General features: G+C 44.4%; 1 protein-coding gene across 2 annotated transcripts in view; it reads right to left on the reverse strand.

Moving 5' to 3' along the window:
* Positions 1 to 12,357: 12,357 nt before the first annotated feature.
* Positions 12,358 to 22,701, reverse strand: part of NR4A1 (nuclear receptor subfamily 4 group A member 1) — a 90,776-nt gene continuing 80,432 nt past the window's right edge. For both annotated transcript variants that reach the window (XM_086963783.1, XM_086963780.1), the window contains exons 6-7: positions 21,840 to 22,018; positions 12,358 to 13,278 (exon numbers count right to left, since the gene is read on the reverse strand). In XM_086963783.1, coding sequence (XP_086819909.1) covers positions 13,022 to 13,278; positions 21,840 to 22,018 — 436 coding nt within the window. In that variant the 3' untranslated portion in view covers positions 12,358 to 13,021. The remainder of the gene's footprint in view (positions 13,279 to 21,839; positions 22,019 to 22,701) is intronic.

Genomic DNA, 22,701 nt, shown 5'->3' on the forward strand with positions numbered 1-22,701 from the left:
AGCCGGTGATACTCCTACTTTAGAAGAAGGAGCAGAAGACACCCCCCTTGATACAGATGACTTTTTTAAGGGAGTTTGAGGAAGAGAAGATGAAGATGAAGAGGCTTCTTTGTCTTTGTTCTTTTGCTTTTTTGGATCTATTTTTTCCTCAGGAGCAGAAGACTTCCTCTTCATGGATGATTGAGTATCTTCCTCAGAGTCTGTATCTGAAGTGGCTTTCTTCTTTTGAAGCCACAATAATAAATGTGCCTCCCTGTCTCTCAAGGTTTTTGCGGAAAATGTTCTACAGTGTTTGCAGTCCTTTGGCACCTGTTTAGGGTGGGGGCAGTACAAACAGTCCTTATGTGGATCCTCAGAATATAGTCTAGGTTTTCCACAGAATCCACAGGGCCTGAAAAGCCTCTTTTTAGAGCTTTTAGCCATAGTAGGTAAGAGAAGTAACACAGTATCTTAAATCCAGTAGAAAGAAGTTTCAGTTGAAAAGGTGAAAAGTTCACACAGGAACAAAACTGAGCAGAGCTCAGGGAGACTATTGGAAATCTGAGGTATGATGGCTCTGCTGGGGAGTGTGATGTCAGAGCTGGCAGCTGGTTGGCTGAGTTTTGGACCAAATAATGATGAGGTTTGGTGGGCAAATAATAGGATTCCCTATGGGACTTTTTCTATGCAGTTTTATAATACTGCTATGGTCATTTGGTTACCGTGAGACTCCCACCAGGACGACAGGGAAGATACAAGCATTTGAATATATGAAAGATTCAATACTGGAGGATATTTAAAAGGTGAGGAGTCTGAAGTTAAAAGTATCTATTAGAATAGGTTACCTACTTTTGGTAATAATGTTTGTGATGGCTGCTCTTTGTGCCTGTTGACTCATCTGATGAATCCCCTCAAGTGTCAGAGAGAATCTGGAAAAGTTGAATTATCACTTCTGCACTGACAGATGTCGCCATTTCTCAACTCGTGACTCCAGTGCCTCCCCAGATGTAGCAGCAGAGCCTCATATGGCACCACTCAGGCTCTTTGGCAGACTTGTTTTCCATTCCCTTAGAGGCCAAAACAAGGTTGAGGAAGATCACAATTGCAGCACACAAAACTAACCTGAAGTCTTATTAGCCAGGTCTCAGAAAGATGGCGAGGCTGTCAGTGAAAAATGTACAGGTGGAGTACTCATCAGAAACATTGTTGACTAAGTAAGTAACATATTCTGATGGACAAATCTATATGCAGATTCCACAGCTCATATATCAATATTAAAGCAATAAACCCCAGTTGGAGTGTAAGAGGGAAAGCCCAAGAAAGGAGGGTCGCATATGGACCCAGGCAGGCAAATCGCTTTACACATCCCTGTTAGAAACAATGACATACAAGGCACCGAATGCCCTTAGCACAGCAATCCAATTTGCGCTCTTGCTGGCTGCACTTAATTTAATGGAAAATACCTGTTTTCATCCCAGCAAGCGACCCGGACTAGCAACATTCTCAACAAAAAAGCATTGAAAAGTGTCCACTCCATTAAATTCTATGAAAACTTGCCATACAGGTCATGTGTTAGTTTTCTTTTTTTGCCTTAAACCATGCAAAAGGAATCAATCAGCCCAAGATTGGTCAATAATCCAAGAAGAGACCAAAGTATGCATCAATACATGCTAAAAGAAATGGTATGATGATGGACAATGCCACGAACAAAACTTGGTAATGTTCAGCAGAACACTTCCCCGTACATTTCTTTCCCACCAGAGGTAGAGACTGAAAACACTGAAGCGGAAAATTGTCAAAATAGCAACAGTATCATACTCTACTTAAGAGCCAGGTGGAAGGACACCAAACCCCAGAGCAAGAATGAACCAGCACTGAACAGAATAGACATACAGCCACTCGATGATGGGCAAATCGCAATCTCAATCCACAGTCCAGGTCAAGCAGGACAGGGAGGTGCATGTGAGGAAGAAAAATAGAATTTCAAAGACACCCTAGAAAACGTGATTAGCACCCTTTCAGCAGAGACAGCGCCAGGTTGATGACCCACACTAAAAGGGGCATTGAAAACAAATCCACATCACCACTACTCTACCTGGTAAAGAAAAGCATACAAAAAGTGATTGATGGAATTCTTGAATTAATCTCAGCCACTGGTAATTACTCAGGCTGCATCCCTGTCCACTGTTACTTTACACACCATGCCACCTCAGTTTGGAAACAGCTATACGCAAATTAGCCTTAACCCCTAACCAATGGGAACAGTCCAGCACGCACTTCCATGTCAGGTCCTCCCTGAACCGGAGCACAAGAACCCCAGGACCAGTTTCACCCTTGTTCTGGACTCATCAGCTAGGTATAGCTTGGTTACAGTGACAGTGTGCACAAAACCCACATACGGTCTTTGCCTGTCCCACTTAGTAAAACATACTTGTGGGAAAGTAGGATCCGCTTCTATGGTAAGCCACACTTTTTACTTGATGTAATGCTGTTTCGGACTAGTCTGACTGGGATCCTGCTAATCAGGCTCTTTGCTTTCTCCCCTAAAGGGTAATGGTAAGTACTTCGGTACAGCGCAGATTGGATACTGAGGTACCCTTATCAGTATCTAGTATATGGTACTAAGGTACCCAGGGCATAGGTACCCGAGGTCCCCCCAGGCTCATGAATGTATTATGCCACCTATGGGAGACCAATCAAGCTAGCTCTACGGGCCAGCCATTGCAGCCTGTGTAAGCTGGTGTTAGCACTACTTATGAAAAATATTGGTTTCCCTCTATCTAAAGCCACTGCACTTAAAACCTATAAGCGACCCCTACAGCAGGTCTTTGCAATCTTGAAGGAAGGGTGCTTGGTTCTATGTGTGAGGGTGCCCTGCATGAGCAGGACACCTCTAAGATATATGGAGTCCATTCTCCCAGGTCGTAAGTGAGACAGCCATATGACAGAGGGGCACTGCGTCATTTTGCGGTGACCATCTCGAAACTGGATGCAACAAATCCTATCATGTTTGGTATCAAACATGTTGGAATCATCCCTACACACCGTACACTGTGTGGGAGGTACAATCTCATGCACTGTAAAGCTCCTTTGGTGCTCTCGATACCATTCTTCCAGACCCGGACAGCAAGCCAGGGCTACTGCCGGCCGAAGACCTGTTTGTGCCCTCCTGCTGCTGAGTCAAGCTCGGGCTGGGGAGGGCAGAGCAATAGGTATCCTGTCACAGGGAGGTGTGAACACCTCCCAGACAGGATTTAGTGTATTGAGGCAGGGTGGGAGTGATTGCCAGCGCCACGTAGTCTGCGTGCAGGACGCACTTGGTGCCCTCCATGCAGTTCAGTTCAAACCAGTTTAAGGAGCCATTGGCTCCCGCTCTGGCGCAAAACTGGACAAAGGACAGGGGAGTACTCTCCTCCTTGCCCAGCCCCTCCTTTGGGAGGGACCCCTGAATAGTTCCAACCCTTTCCTTAGGGTATTTAAGGGCTTACTTGTGTGTGGGTCCCTAGCTTTGTTGTGGGTCAAGATTAATTTCCGACACCACTTCTTCAACCGTCTGGGCACTCTGGACTTCGCTCTGGGCATCAAGGTTGCAACTAGGAAGACTCCTGCTGCTCCTGATCTTGTCGCCCTGCTCCTCTGCTGCAACGTCAGTGCCTGTGCACCATACAGGAGGTCACTCCTGAGTGGCATAGACTCTGTACCCTCTGCTTGCAGGTTCTTCACATCTTGAATCCACCTTTGGGTCCCACTGGACACTCATCTTTTCCAGCAGCAGCATCTTTCTGAAGTCCTCCATTGGAATCAACAGCGGTTTCTGACTCCACTTCACACCTATATGAACAGTAACAATCCTAGGCAACTAAAGGGCAATAATTACATATCAAGCCCTATATGCAACAACTTTAATAAATATTTAGACTCAGTGTACAGCACATTTAGATTAAAACTTCCATCTCATTGATATAATTTCATATATAAAATTTAAAAATTCTGACAAGCATAAATTCCTAAACAACCATAACACATCATAACACTTTGAAATTGCGATGAATTATACATAACCAATAATTACAACAATTGAAAAAAACAAATTTTTATATGAACGACAAACTATAGTGATCTCGTTCATATAAAAATATTGTTTTTTTCAGTTGTAATTATTGGTTATGTATAATTCCTCGCAATTTCAAGAGTCTGTTCTGACGTATAATGGTTGTTTAGTGATTTATGTTTGTCAGAATTTTTACATTTTATATATGAAATTATTTCAATAACATGGAAGTTTTAATCTAAATGTGCTGTACACGGAGTCTAAATATTTATTAAAGTTGTTGCATATAGGGCTCAATATGTAATTATTGCCCTTTAGGATTGTTACAGTTGATATTTGCATTTTCCCTGTCCTATGAAATTCTAGTATTTTCAGGGGGTCTCTTATTTTGACAATAGTCACTTCACACCTATGCACCGGGCTTCCCTGGAGCAGGCATCCTGGTTCCTAAGGTATCTACGGGTGGGGTGGCTCTCCAACCTACTGTCTTCCACTGGGTTTCTTCAGGGTCCACTGGGAAGGGTCCTTCTTTAAACTTGCAACAGCAACTTACCCATTGACTTGTATAGTTCACGCAGTAGTGTTCTCACTTAGCACACAACCTCGGTGGGGCTCCTAGTTACTTACCTCGGGCGGTTCCTTGGGTCTCCAACAATTCTACCCCTTCTGGGCACAGACGACTAGAGTCTTGGTTCGCATTCCACACATTTAGTAGATGGATTGGTCCCCCCCCCCCCCCGCCCGGGGTGACCACTGTGTATTACGTGCTACTTACTTGTTTCTATTTAAAAGTAAAAGGCATTGTGTGTATCTCCGGCTAGGAGATACCTGTATGTGTAAGTGAGTGTTATATAATAAATACATATTTTCTTAAATACACCATATGGTTCTTTTTCTCTTAATCTAGATCAAGAAGATTAGATTCTGGTAAAACAAGATGCTTTACACTCCTTCTGGACTAAGCCATAAGGCTGCTCTCCACCATAGGTACCACTTAGAGAGCTTTCTAAGGTTGTCTAAGACCACTAAATTCACCATAAGGGATGTCTGGATTGGTGTAAAATGCCCACTTACATAAGTGTGCATCATATACCAAGCCAGCTTCTCACAATACTAAAGTATTGTCACTGGGCCAGTGATGGTAGGGAGGAAAAGGCATTATACTCCCCTGCGACCCACCTGAACCTGGTCCTCTTCTTTCACACACAGGCTCCGTACACAGACTATCCCTTTAAGAGCATGGAGCTCAGCCTCCAGGAAGAGGGCAGTTCCAAGGTTCCAGGGACACTACAAGAAAGGAGCCTATCACGAGGTGAGGGAGAGAGAGAGAGACGGACGACGAAGGCGGAAGAAGAGCAGCACGAGGACGCCCCGAGGGACAGACGAAGCCGAGGGGAAATCGAGAAAGCGCCAGTAACACCAGATGCGAAGGAAGACCCCTCCGAGAAGCAGAAGCCAGGAGGCCAACGACAACTCACTCGGCCCAGCCACGCTCCAGGAGGAATGTGGCTGCGCCAGGTACTGTCCCGAATGCGGGGATCACGGGTAACTGGGTGAGAAGAGAAAGTAAGTAAGAGGGAGGGCACCTAGAACCAGAATTGTTCACGAGAACAGGAGAAGTACGGTGTTGGTCACAAATGCACTGTTCGCTTTAAGCTAAAAGGTGTCACCTCCTACACAGGCCCCTTCCCTACCCTTCGTTTCACAGTACCAAACGGTCAACCGTGTTTCCTTATGTTTGTTTCCGAGGGGATCCCTGCGCAAGGAGCGAAGCCGTCCCTATAGAAGAATAGGAGAGGAAGACTTACTCCCATCCATACCTATAGGAGAAAGAACAAAGGAACAGACACAAAACGGCTTGGAAGAGTAACCTTGGACCGGACTGTATAAATCTAAAACGTGAATACAAAAGTATAAACCCCAAAGAAAGAGAAAGAACTATCATTAACTTCCCAGTGTGATCCCCCCCTCCCTATGAGAAGCTGACAAGTATACAAAAAGTGATGGATGGAATGCTTGAATTAATATTAACCATGGGGAATTACTTGGGGCCGCATCCCTGTCCATCATTATTTTGCACACCATGTCACCTCAGTTTGGACCCAGCTATATTCCAATTAGCCTTTACCCTGCTCCAATGGGAACAGTCCAGCTCCAACTGCCAAGACAGGTCCTAATTGTATACTTTAGTCAGTCAAGAATAGCAGACACTAACACTAGTGAGAGGAACAAATTTTACAAAATGAGGGGCAATCCTTGAGGATGGAAATGTAGAGGACGGAAATAGTGCTAGACCGGCGTGTCACCTCTCAGTCACTTGCTGCAACAACAGCACAAGCCCACTTCCAAGGAGCACCTTCTACATAAATGGGCTGAATATGTGTAATAAAACATAAAAGCCTGTTTTGAAGGAAAACTCTCAATGAGTACTATTAGAACTACAGTCAACACAACCGACAATGCTGCTGAAAATACAAAGGTCAGATGAGCCGTCGAAAATATAACTGAGCTCCTACACAGACAGATAGACTACACTCCTGCTAGTTGAAGGACATTTTCTGAACTCCTGCACCTACTACAGATCGGATAGAATGGTGGAGGCAACTTACTCTTAGATTTTGACATAATGGGTGAAGGAGTGGAAAATGATGAATGAATGTGAAGGTGACCTGGATCTCGACCGCTCATGAACCCTTATGATCCTGCTTGATACAGAAAATAAAGAGCTTGGCCTCCCAGTTTTCGATGACCTTGGGGTTCATGGCAGAGGTCACGCAAAGATAAGTTAGGTCTCAAGCCAAGTCCCTGCAAACAGCAATAATTGGAGTCTGTGATGGACATTTGTAAATAACACCTGCAGTGCGGCTCAAACCCCAATTGCCTTGTTGGGGGCATGCCCCACCACAGCACCAAAAATAAACAAGAGAGCAAAATGTCTTCAATTTACGATGGAGGAAAGAATTTCTGGGCCCTCATTGAAAGGTGTTTAAAAAATGCAGAACTGACGTCTGGACACCAAAGAGGGTGCTATATGGCTACGGTGAGGTCACTGCAATGCCACCTTGGGGTTGACATGGAGCCAGTGCCCCATACCGGCATCTGAAAGCTTTGTGAAGAGTTTCCGATTCCAGGCTGGAATCTGCGGGTATTCAAAGATGAGACATCTGCAGGTAGAAGGATCCATTAGAATCTTTACTTTTGGGAATCAAGCAGTGGAACCATGGCCGACTCCAATGGGTTAAAATCACGTGATCTCCAAAAGGTGGCAGGCATCCTAAATGCTGATTACCTTAGGAAGGGAAATCTCCATAAAAACAGATATATTTGGTCATGCTCACTCAATACCACAGGCAAAACTTATAAGCTGAGAAAAGGCAGTCTAGAGATTGAAATCTCATGGTTCATAAGAAACCAACACGCCACATTAAGCAACTCTGTTCCACGATGATCCCTTGAGATCCAAACCATGGACTCAGGCATTCGTTATCCAACTACCATGAGAGGACATGAAGCCTCCATACTACATCTATTCAGCAATCAGAACGGAATGTACATACCCTAACCAGGGCAAAATGTCAAATCAAGAAGAAATATATTACTAAGATTGACCATACCCAAACACAGGGCGGGATCCCAGTCAGGAACCTCTTGAGACACCCCCTATATAAAAGGGGCTACCTTGCAGAGAATTAAGCAGTCAAATTCCTTTACTTGGAAACAATCTAACAGACAGATGGCAAGAAGCAAAGCAGCTCAACAAGCCAGCCTTGCACCAGGGATAAAACATCCATATAGGCTGAAAGCCTAGCAGCCTGAACAAGTGTCAAAACAGCCTACCTCTTATGCACAGGAGAAGACAGGGATGACAAAGAGAAAATAACTGCCGAGTCTGGTCTCGTAACCCTCAACGGTACTAGCAACCCCTTATTTACAAGTGGGTGGAAAAAGCGGATGATCACAGCAGGCGTGTAGGTGATGCTTCTGAGCTTTCTTTGAAGCCTGCTGAGCATGCTCATAACAGAGGTAAACTCCAAAGATTGGGCAATGGCACATCCCTCTAGGCCAGGTGAAGCTTGTTTGCCAAAGGCGCGAGAACCACTGAAGGCCTCATCCAGCACATTTGCCCGCATTTTTCAGTAGAGACCTAACTAACCAAGCCAGGCATGGCTATGAAGGACCACCAAGGAGCCCAGAGACCTGGCCACCGAATCTACAGTGTCAAGACTGGACCATAGAAGTTACCTAGGGGTTCCTAACTCACTTTTAACCACTTAAAAATGTGGTCCCTCACATAATTCAGCAAAAGAGAAGATGCCAACTGTGCCCGTCGCATAGAGCATTGGAGTAACATGCCAATAGGCACTTGACATTACAAAACCAAAGGGCCTTCCTTACCGCAGAAAACCATTTGATTCCCATTACCTCTGTACATAGAAGGGGAGGGCGAAGAGGGCCACCACTGACACCCATAAACCTATCAGCCTGTTGCTAGAGGCCTTCAATGGAAAAATGAGAGGATAAGTCAGATCATCTGGTCAATCATTATGAGCAACCGCACAATGGAATGCCTACCACAAATAGGTCTAGACCTAACAGATATGAAAGATTCCAGCAAGGTCTCATTAAGATGCAATAATAGTTTCAACATTACAAAACAAACAGAAGCAACACTAGACCAGTTTTGGCTTTAACAAGGTTTGCCGCCGACCTTGGCCCCAGGGAGTACTACACCTTCCTGCTGCCTCCTAGAGTAGGTTTTGATGGTATATTACCCATAGCACGCATACTTGATTACACAGTTAAGTACAACGCAGTCCCTTTTCTTAGGTACTTTATTATGCAGGAAATTAACTTTATTACATTGTATATATGATGGAACGTATATCATTTAAACAAAAATTTTAATGGGTGGGTAGCGGTAAAGGGAATTAAAAGGCTTTTAGTTTTCATGGGTGGGTAAGGCGTAGTAAGGGTTTTTTTAGGTTTTAGAAGAGGGTAGTGGTAAAAGGAGGCAAGGGGTTTAAAAAATGGGTTATGGGCGGTTTAACGCCAAAAAATGTATAAGCAAAAAAAAAAAAAAAGAGTTTGGCAGGACTGCCACCCAAAAATAAGTACTTAACAAGTGAGTGTATGTAGTCACAGAATTTTTTTTAAATTAACGTAATAGTTAGGCCTTCCAATCATTTAAAAACTATTGTTTTGAAACAAAAGAAACCCTGACATTCGCCAGTTATAATTTACTGAGCCAACGATTGCATGTACCCCCGCAATGCACGATTGCACATATTACTCCACTGATATGTTAAATGACATAATTGATTGAATCACTGATGTATTGAGTGTAGAGTTATGTGTTCATAGCAGGTAAATTGTGTAAACAAGCATGATTGTGCTTCTTAAAAGTTATGTGGTACACCATTTACAAGTCACTAAAGTTTAGGGTGCGCATATTATTCTCAGTTAAACAAGATTACAGGTGAGCGCACCTAATGTGGATTGCAGAGGTATGTTTGAAATCGAGTCTTAAAGCCAAAGCCTTTTATGAAAAAACTGTTAGAAAATATAAAAGTTTGGTTTACAATACAAAATTTACCAGTGGATATGTGGGCACGTGCCCATATAAAATAGTTGCAAAGCAGGTTCTTGAGACAAATTAAATGTAGCAATGACATTTTTAAAGTGTGGATGTTTATTTCCAGAAATTTGCTGAAGATTTTGAGGCACTGCAGATTATAATATACAATAGAATATAGGGATGTCCTACTGAGATACGGTTTATTTCATACTGGTGGTGTAAGCATTACATGTAAGGTTGTCGTCATTATGACCATTGCAGGAATATGTTTAGTGCATTTTTCTGAACTACAGACTGCTGTCCATAACACGTGGAAGAAAGTGTCTTTACAGTGGCAAATGTATACCTCTCAACCTCTTGCCTTAAATTTGCAGGTAATTTGAAGTCTTTAAGAGGTAATTACATTTAGGTAAACAGAAAAATGTTCACACCTGTAGTGTTGATTTACATCAAGACCACAAACACTAGAAGAGCGTGTCACAATGATTGCATGATAACCTCAGGGATGTCATCAATAATGTCATTAAACAGATCACGAGTGAATGTGTGAGGTCATATGCAGTGTATGGCAGTAGTGCAAGTTATAGTTAGCTCAATATACTATAACTGATTCATTTTTGTGTTTTTTTGGTTTTAAAACTAGTTTTTATATTCTTACAAGGACAAACTATATCATTACTGTAACTTGTAACTTCACCTTAAACGTTCTTTTTTCAGGGAATTTAGAGTGTTCATCATAATGTTCACAAACTCCCTCACGGAGCATAGCATGTGGCCGAGCTCAGTAGGGGATTGGCTGCAGGTCCTTCACCTAACATCCTGCTAGCAGTCATCCCCGCTGTGCATGGGCTTCAACTGTGTGCAGCAGGGGATTGGCCGCAGGGCCTGGCCAAACCCCGACAGCCACGCAATAACACCACTCAGATTTACACCAAATTACAAGAAGCACGCTTTCGAAGTAAAGTTCTAGCTTTCTGCCGAATTAGGTGGTATTTTGCTCACTCGCTTTTTCTGTATCATTTCTAAGCATGGGCGGAAAATCCGTTCCGCTCGCGGATTTTCGGTAAATTCGCAAACCGCGAACGCTCGCAAATTTACCGAAAATCCACAAATTTGCACGCAGCGGATTTTTTTTTCTTGGTGATACAATTTTGCGGCGTGCGGTGTAAGTTTGCAATTGCGAACATGTAGGTGCGGCGGGAAGCAACAATCTCGCACTCGCGAAATTACAAAATTTGCAATTCTGCACAAGAAATCCACTAGCAAGCAGCATAGACCTTCTGAAAATGATGATTTTTATCAGAATAACTCCTCAGGTTGACATTTGCCTGCCCTTTTTTGGATTTGAGGCCTTTTGACTTTCTTTGGATCACTTTTGGATTAGAAATACACTTTCACAAGTAAGTTTGTTGGCATTACATTTGCTGTTCTGCAGAAAAACGAGTTTTGCTAAACTGAAAGCACTCAGCAGCAGGTGCAAAAGTTCAAATTCATCATTAGTAACCATTCCCTGTAGTGCTTCCTGACTGGGGCCCCTCCAGAGTTCAGTTGCTAGTTGCAACAATTGTATGACCCTGCTCTGACCCTCACAGCCAGATCATAGAATAGCTACAAGTAGGCCACAAAGGTCCTGAAAAAAAAAATTGCACTGCAACAGAAAGCAAATTACAGATAAGGAAGTAGGTGCAGACTGGAATTTTAAAACAGTGACACATTAATAAATCAACCCCAAATTAATTCATGTCAGTTGAAGCAGGGCAGGTGTGCTTGCTTTTTCCCCCCATAATCTACAGTGATTATGATGAACCAGAGGGCGGCATTGATGTACCAGAGGGTGGAATGGGTGAAACAGAGGGTGGCAGTGTTGAAACAGAGGGTGCTGTGAACCTGTGATGATGAACAAGTCGTAGAAACAACATAGTCGGGACCGTTGCGTGCCGACAAGTAAGTTTGCAATTGCGAACTGGTACAAAATCCTCGCGAACTGGCAGAAACCCTTGCGAACACAAAAAAAAATCTGCAAATTCGCGGATTTTGCGGATTGCGAGTTCGCAAATTCGCAAAATTCGCGAATGCCAGATTCGCAAAATTCGCCCATGCTTAATCATTTCCCAAAATCCCTACAGGAAATTGCATGGAGAAAACCCGTTTGGGCCAAATTTATTAATGAAACAAAAAATTCTCTTACGATGGAAACTCTGACCTAACTGTAATTACACAGTGGTGACTGATACTGTGTAATCAGTCTATCTGTCTGTATGTCTGTACAACAATGTACCACAATGTTATACAACGCGTTATAATGGGCAACATGTTCCCCATGCTTGGCCAAGGCATGCATACTAACAACCTACATCCAGTGTCGACTATTCGATCTCACTAACCCATGAAAGTCAGGTACCCAAAGGCAGAAACTGGTTTATGCAATGGAGTACAGCAGTCAGTTTCGATGGCCCTAGGACATGGTGGTAAGCAACAGTAACCACTCATTACTGCCTATTGCTATTGAATGTCCCTGTAACCCATGAAAAAGCTTTACAGCCATTAGAGTGCTTCTGAATCGGTGTCCCGCTGCACTATCGGAGTGATCTTCCTTCAAAAACAAGTGCAGTAGCTGGAGCTTAACACCTGTTTTCATTTAAAGCAACGAGTTCTACATTTCCCTAGCAACTCTTAGCATCTACACCCGGGGCTGCCCATTTTAGCCATAAGAGAGAACATGGCATGCCCTGGGCAATGATGCAGTGCAACATGAGAGCAACAGTATATTTTTTATTCAATATATTAAATATATAATAATCAGAAAAATGTCACGTACTTTAAATCCAGAAAAATACACATATAAACGTCAGACGTGGGTTTGCATTACTCCAAATTACTATGTATATGTATAAATGTACATAAAGGCCAAATGGTGACAAGGCTTCAGTAACGAGGCCTCTCCATGTCGGCACCTTGCTTCTTAGCTCACTGGCTTCGTCATTTGCGTGCCTCTCTTATTTACAGTCTCTATTTACAAGATTTTACAAAACGGCCACAGTAGACCAGGGTCCGTGCTTATAGAGAGCTTTGTCTACTAGTCCAGCGCAGTTTCTCCCCAGGTCCTCCTTATATAAATGTCAATGTGCATACTGCACCAGGGAGCAAGGGAACATGGGAAAGTGCGGTAATGCCTCCATGAGCTGTACAAAGCCACTGGAGATTGGGAAATGAAGGATATTCTGGACTGGAGTCTCTTAAGAAGGCACATAGCAGCTTCTCCGAAGCATAAGTGAAGAGTCCACAGAGAGGCGAACCGTGCCAGCAGCTTCCGAAGTTGCCCAAGTCTCCGGTGGCTAGCGAGCCCACGCGAGCTCATTCAGTGTCCAGGATTGTGCGTGCAGTGCAATGGGCTGACCGCCCTTTGGTAAAGTGCTTTAGAAAGGCAGTGTGTCCATGAATATTTTATCTACAATGGGAGGAGGTGGCACCAGATCCTCCAGCTTCAGGTAGAAGATGCGCTGCAGACCCTGTGTGCAGAGGGTGCGCAGTTCCGGTAGCTTGCCTAGCAGCTTGGACAAGCAGTTGGGCCGTCCTTGCTCACTCACGGTGGTCGTGGCGTGCTCCTTCAGGCAACTGATGATCTTGCTTTGGAGGTCTTCTACTTTCTTGGGCTCCCTCAGTCCATGTCGATCTAAAAAGGAAGCAAAAAAGAATCCATTTAAAAAATGCATTCAAATGGTCCAGGAACTCAATGTAGGTTTTGAAAAAGGCTGTCATTAGTTGCTGTCGTTTGGGTACACGTTGCATCATAAAAAGGCAGCACGGGGTTAAAGATTACAAGCCGAGTATCAAAGACAATAACGGATGATCGGGTGCTATTGGGAAGCTTGGAGTCAAAGAAACAAGCATCCAAGATGGCGGCCATCCTTCTTGGGAGCCAATAAGGTATTGCTACATAGACATCAGCTACTGAAAGGCAAAAATGTATGCCAAGTGAATCATCCAGATTCAGGAAATAACTAGAACACCCTAGTCCAGGCTTCTTGTATCTTCTGTTATCTACAGTACTAAAGTAATTGAATAATTCAGGAAATTAACCTGTAGCTACAACATCCATAGTTTTTGCAACGGAAGATATAATACCACAACTTCTCCAACTACACCAGTGAAAGCCACACAGTCAGCACCCACGGCCTATGCATCTGCAATATCGAGGTATTGCAATATGTGCGACTACACTTGCAGCTTCCACAAATGCACCATTAACTACTGCAAATGCAGTGAGGACGCTTGTTAAAACTATTTAAGCCACACCAACCGCACATACAAGTTTACCTCCACTAACTATCCAACAATAAAACTATGGGCTCCTTAGGTCAATCCCCTTCAGGTAAACGGGTCATAAGTACTGCGGGGATGCTCCAGTTGGGATAGCTCAAAGGTTTGATACACCCCTTTGGACAAAAGGAAGGGTGAGCCAGGGGGAGAGGTGAGCCTTCCAGTGATAGGTGCTGTTAAAGGTAGGTAGAGGACACATTTTATCTTAGTATATATAAAACTGAAGCAGACAAGGAAATCACCGCAGTGTGCACTTGAATCTACACCACAGTTTTCATGTCAGCCTCAGCGCTATATGTCTCAAAGTGCTAAAGCTGTACAATGTGTAAGGGTATCAGCTGCACACACTGCCGTAGACAGCACCTACAAGAGCAAGTCAAAAATGTGTTTAACATTCTCGTTGAAAAATCGAAAAATATTTATATTCTGAAAGCACAAACTCTGCTCGGATAGGCAGCACCCGGGAGGGAGGGCATCTCTTCTCTCTCTCACACAGAATAGGGCCACAAGGCACAGCCCACTTCTGCAGAGGTGAGGGATGAGGAGTATAATTCCCATCCTTACTCATCAGTCAGTAGTTGGAAAGCATAGCTAGCACACCACTGCCACCTCCCCACAGATAAGAGGCAGGCGGTACAACCCCCTTACTCACTTCGATCCCTGTTGCAGCACGGTGCCAGAAGGGAAAGGAGCTTTGGTACCTGGCAAGGGTGGCTCAGTCCCTGTGCCACCCCATATAATAAAGGGCTAGGAGAAAAGGCACCACCTACGCTCGTGGTCAGGAGAGGGCAATATGGCAAATATTTCCCTCCACAATATGCCACTGTACAGCAAAGTGGCTGGAGGCAAAGCACCTGCCCCCTCTCAGTAGATGTGTGCTGGAGGCACAGAGGGACAACTTTCAGCAACATACTGAACGGCAACATGAAGCCATTCGCTCCACTCCCCCCTCCCAACCCCTCCCGGGGCACCCAAGGCCCAGGAGTCCCAGAACTGCATTCCAGCCAATTGAATTTGTGAGCCAGAGCTACCCTCCCACCCTGTGTAACCGGGTGCCAGGAGGCACAGATTACACCCCCTTTACACCCTACAGTGCCCTAGGCTGCCAAGGCTCTGCTGACAGCTGCTAGCATTTCACCGGCTGTCTGTGAAATGACTCACGGCACAGCGCTCGGAAAGGGCAGGTTTTCTCTTCTTCCTGCAACAGACTGCATTTCTGATCCACTTTCATTTTTGTGTGGAACAACCACATTGTAGCTCTTTTCGAACAGATTACTATTTGCAGATCGGAAATAACCGGCATGAAGGGTACAGAGAAGCCAGACCTATGGGCAGCAACTGAAATACATGTAGGAGTGATTCTCCCCCCACTCCCCCGCCCCTCCCCAGAAAGCCCGTGGGTTTCAACCCCCAGTTCTAGTTCGCAAACACTGCACACTGCACACCATCGTTGCTCCACTCAGAGGCAGGTCACAGTAGTTGGACTTGTAAGTTGGATGGGGGACCACAACCAAAGTCAAGACATAATAGCAACAGTACAGCTACCAAAGGTGCTATTTTAGACCGGATCGAATTATGCTTGTCGACTAGCGCGGACAAGCATCAATTCTGTGACATACTAATCTTTTGCAGCCCTTCCAGTATTCAAACATATACCCACAGGCTATGCAGAGGACTCTAAATACATGGGCTTGTGGTAAGCTCGCCCTTGTGCGCGTGACATCACATGTGCATTCCTATACTTTCCTTTTACAATTGTTAGTCCCTTTGGTTTAACTTGCTTGACCACTTACTTGCTCATTATACACAGGAATGTACGTCATACAAATCTTTTTGGGTGAGAGCTCAGACCCACAGACTTCCCCATATGCGTGCATCTACCTTTTGTTGAATCATTTCATTTTGTAGCTTTTCTATATTAAAATGTAATAAAAATCGCAAAAGGCCTTTTCAGACTAAAATAGCAACCCGGCCCAAAGGGTCAGCGTCCACACACAAATTGGTACCAGAAAATATTATTAGGAAGCATCAGTTGTCCCAGGTGGCCTTACCGGGTTATTACTGAATCTTTATAACTCTAGTATCTTCTCTTACCTATCTTTGGTGTTAGTGGTACAACGAGGTCAGTGGAAGGCACAGAATGCATCGCTTACCAAGCGTTTACTACCACTTTTGTAACAGAGAACTCCCAGCCTGTACATGCCGAATAATTCAAGTATGTGAAACTGTGAAAGATCTGATGCTTGAGAAGCAGAAACACTGCTGCAGTAGCCTCTAAACCACCTAGACAGCTGCAACGTACGCCCCCTCAAGTATTTGAAAAGCTCTGTAAAGGGATCTAGACGCGCATGCCTGCACACCTCCGTGCAGCAAAAATGTCTCTGCAACTAGAAATCTAGGCTCTCGCAAACACTCCTGTACTAAAACAAAAAACACACCAAAGCAACCACAATGAAACGCCGACTGAACTGTAGGCATGCACCAAAACAGTTGGAGATGAAAAATTACATAACAGGAGGCTCCCCAACAACTTTGTGAACTACATATAAAGCCATATGTTTATACACTGGAATGAGTTTTCAGGTTATGTCAGGATGGGACTGCCCTATGCAAGCTAAGCGGGCTTGTACACCCCTGCACCGATTGCCTGACTGCATGCAAAACTGGAATTCGGACTTATTTTGGCCAAGGCATCACACTAACCTAGAAAGAGTGCAGGGTCCTATAACCGGCCTACACAATGCGAGGTTCAGGACCAGGCCTGTGACCTGGAGGGTTACACCAATCGAGCCCTCATAATGGACAGTGAACTATTGTCCATGCCCTAGGTGTACCTCAAAGCTATAGTGGTAATGTCTTGTGAATTCCAAGTGTGACCAGACCCTTTTCTTTTAGTAATTGACAGCGCAGTCTACTGACCCCCGTCGTGTCAAGTTCGCTGTTATGTGAAACCCAAAACCTTGTGCAAGGTGTGGGTGGTGGGGGGAGTGGGGGGGGGGGGGGGGTACAGGAGATGTGTGGGGTGGGTTTGTGTTTTAGTAAAAATGTGGCACATGCATGGTTGTAGTAGAATGTAAGCGAGATAATGTGTGTGCATTTCTGCATGTGTTTAGTGGGGCCAGTAGGATCCATTTTGAATGACCCTGGGTTTAGCATAGGGGGATAATGACATTTCCAAGAGAAAGGAGCCGTGTTGCTGGTTTTCCTGCAACTGGAGGCTAGAGACCCTGATAATAACCTAAAGAAGATGGAGAAAGGGTTACTTTAAAAAAAAATCACGGAGGAACTCGTTTTGCAAAGGAGTGCTTATTAGTGCTTCCTAAGTACGGTCATTTGGTAGCTTTGGCGGTGGGGGGGGGGCTGTAGTTTCTGTTGTTCAACATGAAGAAGTTTCTACGCAGGGCCTGTATCTTTGTCTGTTCTCTAATTACTGATTCAAGAAGTTGATGGCAGACATGTGCAGAGAATTCACACTTCACTGTGCCAGTGTTTGGTATACGCCTGCTTGGAGTCAGGACCATTAGTACTTGCTGTGAGAACCATCTCTTTGCACTAAGGTTGTATCTGGAGAGCAGCATAGAAATGCAATTTGAAAGAGAACCAACCCAAACCTGTTCTGAAACCTTAGACAGTGGATTCACATCCACTATCTGGAAAACATGTATACAAGTGGGGTTCAAAATGAGCACTGAGGCACATGGTAAAAGGATTGGATAAGGTTAGCCCGAGTTAATGCCTGGGTAGAAAACTATAGCTCAGAGGTATGCATCTAACGAGTGGGATTAAAAGTGAAGTTATCTGTACCTGGGCCGTATTCATGCATCTACCCTTAGTATACTAGAGACTATAAACATTAGAATTGCCAGATCTGAGAGTGTATCAACTGCAGGGTGTAAAATTTCCTGGTGATCAGAACCAGGATTACAAACCTGTAACATATATTTAATTTCAACTGTGTAATATTTAGTTTGGCTGGGTGATCAAAGTACTTTCTTTTTACGTTAAATATAAGCACTGTGCTGATCATTACTTATTTTATCTATTGAATTGCTGTTGAGTTCTGTGCTCGTCTCCCACACTACCCCTCTGAGAAGTCGGACTGCTCACTGACGCCAACTGCAGAAAGGGTTGTACTTGACCCAGTGTGCAGCGCCATAATGGGATGGACACCAGTGGCAAACAACTTCAGACCCAAATGGGATGTGGCTCCGCACTCAATAGTTTTCAATAATACTGTTCGAAGTTTGTAATCTTATTCAGCAATGTGGTTGGTGCCTTATGTGAATCTCCCACTGAGCATTGGGGATGGATACTGATTCTGATGCGTGGTTCTTGATTCCAAGATTCACAGTCACATAAGCACTCAAAACGACTCAGTTCATTCACTTTTCAAATAAATGTGTTCACATATTTTTATGTTCTGTTTTCATTTAATTTTCATAGATGCGTCGTTATTCAATCATCATAACTTTCAAAATTCATTTCATTTTTCATTCATTATGCCCGATGCATTTCGAGCTAACTGCTCTTCCTCAGGGGACTTTTTCTCTAGGCGGTTCTTGCAATATCTCGTGCCCGAAACATATGCGTGTCAAAACCCGCGACGAGGCAGTCTCTCTCCGTTATTTTGCGGCGCAAAATGCATCGGGCATAATGAGTGAAAAATGAAATGAATGTTGAAAGTTATGATTGAATAACGACGCATCTATGAAAATTAAATGAAAATAGAACATAAAAAATATGTGAACACATTTATTTGAAAAGTGAATGGACGGAGTCGTTTTGAGTGCTTATGTGACTGTGAATCTTGGAATCAAGAAACACGCATCAGAAACAACTTCAGACACCATGGTTGGTGCCCAGTAGTCTGTTTGACCAATAATTGCCTCCAACCCCACCCCCCAAACGAGGTCTGATTGAGTTCACAGACAATGTATTTGCTGGTGAGCAATCCACATTTCTCGCCATTATCAAGTCTCTATGCCTAATGGTCAAGACTGATTTACATATGGCTCGGTTGAAACTGGAATGGCATGGTGAGCAAAAACACGATGTATTTAGGCCCAGATCTCTGTAATGGGGTGAATGTATGACATTGTTCTGCATTCTGTCCATCAATTGTTCTTTTTGCGTTTGTCACCCCAAGTTGGACGGGTATGCTCAGACTTGAGTCCCGTGCTCTCCATGCCACTGGAGTCAAGCTATCCTGGCTGATGAGGTGTGAAAGCCCGAAACTGGCCCTAGGATGCTTGTTTCCAGTCCAGGGAGTACCTGGTCTGGCTGTTCGGGCTGGACTGTTCCCATTGGGCTCAGGGTCAAGAATGATTTGCATATGGCTGGGTTCAAACTGGAATGGCATGGTGAGCAAAAAATGACGGATTTAGGCCCAGATCTCTGTACTGGGGTAAATGTATGACATTGTTCTGCATTCTGTCCATTAATTGTTCTTTTTGCGTTTGTCACCCAGAGTGGGACGGGTATGCCCCGATGTGGGTCCAATGCTCTCCATGCCACTGGTCTCAAACTATTCTGGCTGATGTGGGGTGAAAGTACGAAACTGGTCCTAGGATGCTTGTTTCCAGTCCAAGGAGTACCTGGCCTGGCAGTTCGGGCTGGACTGTTCACATTGGGCGCAGGGTCAAGTCTGATTTGCATATGGCTGGATGCAAACTGGAAAGGCTTGGTGATCAAATAAGAACGATGGATTTAGGCCCATATTTCTGTACTGGGGTGAATGTAGGGCATTGTTCTGCGTTCTGTCCATCAATTGTTCTTTTTGCGTAATGGCCTAACATGGCTTGTGACTTTTTTTTGTTTAGAAACGTTTCTCTAGCGCTGAAAATGCATTACCTGTACTTCCCCACAAGTCTCTCTCCAGTTTGCTGCAGGTACAACATTGTATTGCCTGCATACAGCAGAGTGTTTTAAGTTCCAGGTTGTGACCATTAGCCCACCTCTATTACTTCTGCTTGACTGTCATCCTTCTCTTCCTCAATCAAGTGCCCTCAATTTTTTTCTACTCAGGTTGCCCCCCTGCTTTTGCCCCTGGTTCTCCTGCTCTCAAACATCACTCCAAGGGCTGTGACGCCTCTCCCTTCAATCAGCCTGGGAAGGAGGTGACTACATGGAGTTTCCTGTGGTGGATTAAGTGCAGCAAATGAGCTGTGGTAAGTAATTACACATGAATATAAGTCTATCACAAGTTATGTGGAAACCACTATCAAAGAGCAGGGCATCACACGTGCTTTGTAAACTAGGCACAGAATATAAATGCCATTTTCAAGCTAACTATGTGTGACTTTCACACACAATCAACCTAAAAGAATAATTCACATAGTTGACGGTTATCCAGTCAATATGATACGGATCCAGCCACACAACTGCCTATGTTGCCAAAACATGTCCTAGGGCCTCCACAGACGTGTTGAATCAACAATGGAATGGCACACTTACACTCCCCAAGCACCATAAGAAAAGATTTGTAAACCACAAGCTTCCACACTCCAGACCCTTTTGATGTCACCCAAAGGCCACTGAAAGCTTACAAAACACTCTAGGTACGTCCACATTGGAAGTATGTGGATCCAGAGAAGAGACTTTTAAAACCATAAGCATAGTGAAGATACCACAGCTTTTAACACTCACTGAAAAACTCACAGCACAAAGGGATCAGAACAACAAGAATCATATCAGAAAGCAGATCAATGGAGTGACACGGCAAAGGATAAAGCATTCATACAGACTACACAATTGATGGAAAATACCATAATAATTCATGACTCTCCCGACAAGCCATAAAAAGCATTTATAAAAACAAGATCTAACCCCCCGAGAGTGCAGCTATTGGATGGTGGAAGGTTTTAAAACCAATTCTACATAATTAAATCACCAACATTACCAGTCTGCAACAACTTTAAGCACAGGTCACCGGGCCAGTGGTGGTCAGTGGATGGTAAAAGTGGTGGGGCGATCCCAGTCCGTGATATTTCTTGCCCCAGGCTCATACATGCCTGACCGAGGCCGGCTGGCAGCTGCTGCCCAAGCTGGTATTGAGGTTTTCATAAACATGCATGGCCTTGGACTTATTTAAACTGCAAAATGTAGCTTTCTTTTTAAACACGCACTTGCGCTGTGAGCACAATGCTGCTTAGGACATCTAAGTGCTTCAAAGTATAGGAAAATATTGTATTTGCGTAAAAAATAAGAATACACAAATTATAATGCAAAGCAAAAAAAACGTAACACCCGAGTGCTGCAGCAGACAAATGCACTGGACGTTCCCTACATGGAGGAAGGTCTTCATGACAAAGGACAAAATTATGACCAATCACTGTGTGGCTTCAAATAAAGCCACACAATGATTGGCCATGGTCTTCTTTAATATGCCCATCCCCACACGACATGCCTTTAACTGTGGGGCCGCCAGGACAGTTACTGAAGCCTGTGATCACAGCCAATCCTTGCATTGCTACAATGCAGTTTATAGTAGTAAACAGCATGAGAGCCAAGCAAGGATTGGTTGGAGCAGGTGCAGTCAGCGCACCGAGGGACACAATGTGGGTTCAAGGGACTGAAGTGCGCATGCCGTGCTGATCACAGCAAGAGACCTCTCTAACCAGACATTCGAACTACCCAAGCCTGCAGCCTACCAATCAGATAGGCTAGTTATGTCCAACGCCCAGGCAGCGCAGCTGGGTATGAGTTTTTTTTTTCTAAAAAGGGAAAATAAACATGGCAGCATGATCAGCATTGCAGCTGAGAGGGGGAAATGGGGGCGACACTCTTACGCTCCTCAAGAGAAAACTCTGCTGCACAGGTCACACGGTTAGGAGGGGGGGAATAAAACAGAGCAGTCCACTCAAGCTAGAGTTATTCTTTTAAAGCAGTAGAATCTGGGACAGTGCGTGTATCTACCTGTGATGATGACAAGAGCGGCCAGGCAGGAAAAGGATGGGACATCAATATTCATGCGCTGAAGGCTCTGGGAGAACTCGAGGATAGCATCAATCCACTCCCCGAACCCTCGGACACACTGCATGCGATGAAGAACCACCCCGTTGCAGAAAATTAGCTTCCCTTCCTCAGGCTTTGACCTGAAAGAGTTAAGAGATCATTTGCACTTGAGATACAAGCCATAGACACAAACATTGACAGAGAAGCAGCTTTTGGGGTGAGTGGCACATGCAAGTTGGAGTGGGGCATGAGGGGAAGCTCAGTTCCAGAGAAGCTGCCCAACACCTGTACCAGCTCTGCACTACTGCAAATAGGACTGTTGGTATAGGACAAGTGTGTATTTTGTTTATGCCTTTGTAGGGTAAATCCACACATGACACTGGCTGATCATCTTCCAACTTGATTCCACATAAAAAACCTCATCTACTGCCACTTGATTTCACCCCAGGAGCTACTGCATTCCAATCACCACAATCCCAGCCCTGACGGGGGAAGCAACACGTCCAGCAAGATACTCTGGTTATGCAGCAGTCACAGCACAACTACCTCAAATACTAGTCACTGCCCCAGTCACCGCCTCGCAAAGGGGTGGTTTCTTAAAGAGGATCGGTTAGTTTAATAACCATACTGGTCAAAAACGAAGCATCACAAAAAGGACATTTCAACCTGTTAAAGACACCGATCCCCCAGGACAGGGTTTACAGTTGCCCGACTGAGAAGGAGGGCTTTTCTTAGTGCACGCTGCACCACAGGCTCACGCAGTTATAGGCACAGAGCGGCCAAAGCAGACATCACATCCAGAGATCAGGTTCCCACCAATAGC

Source organism: Lissotriton vulgaris, chromosome 1_1 (assembly GCF_964263255.1).
Source record: "Lissotriton vulgaris chromosome 1_1, aLisVul1.2, whole genome shotgun sequence".
Taxonomy (NCBI): domain Eukaryota; kingdom Metazoa; phylum Chordata; class Amphibia; order Caudata; family Salamandridae; genus Lissotriton; species Lissotriton vulgaris.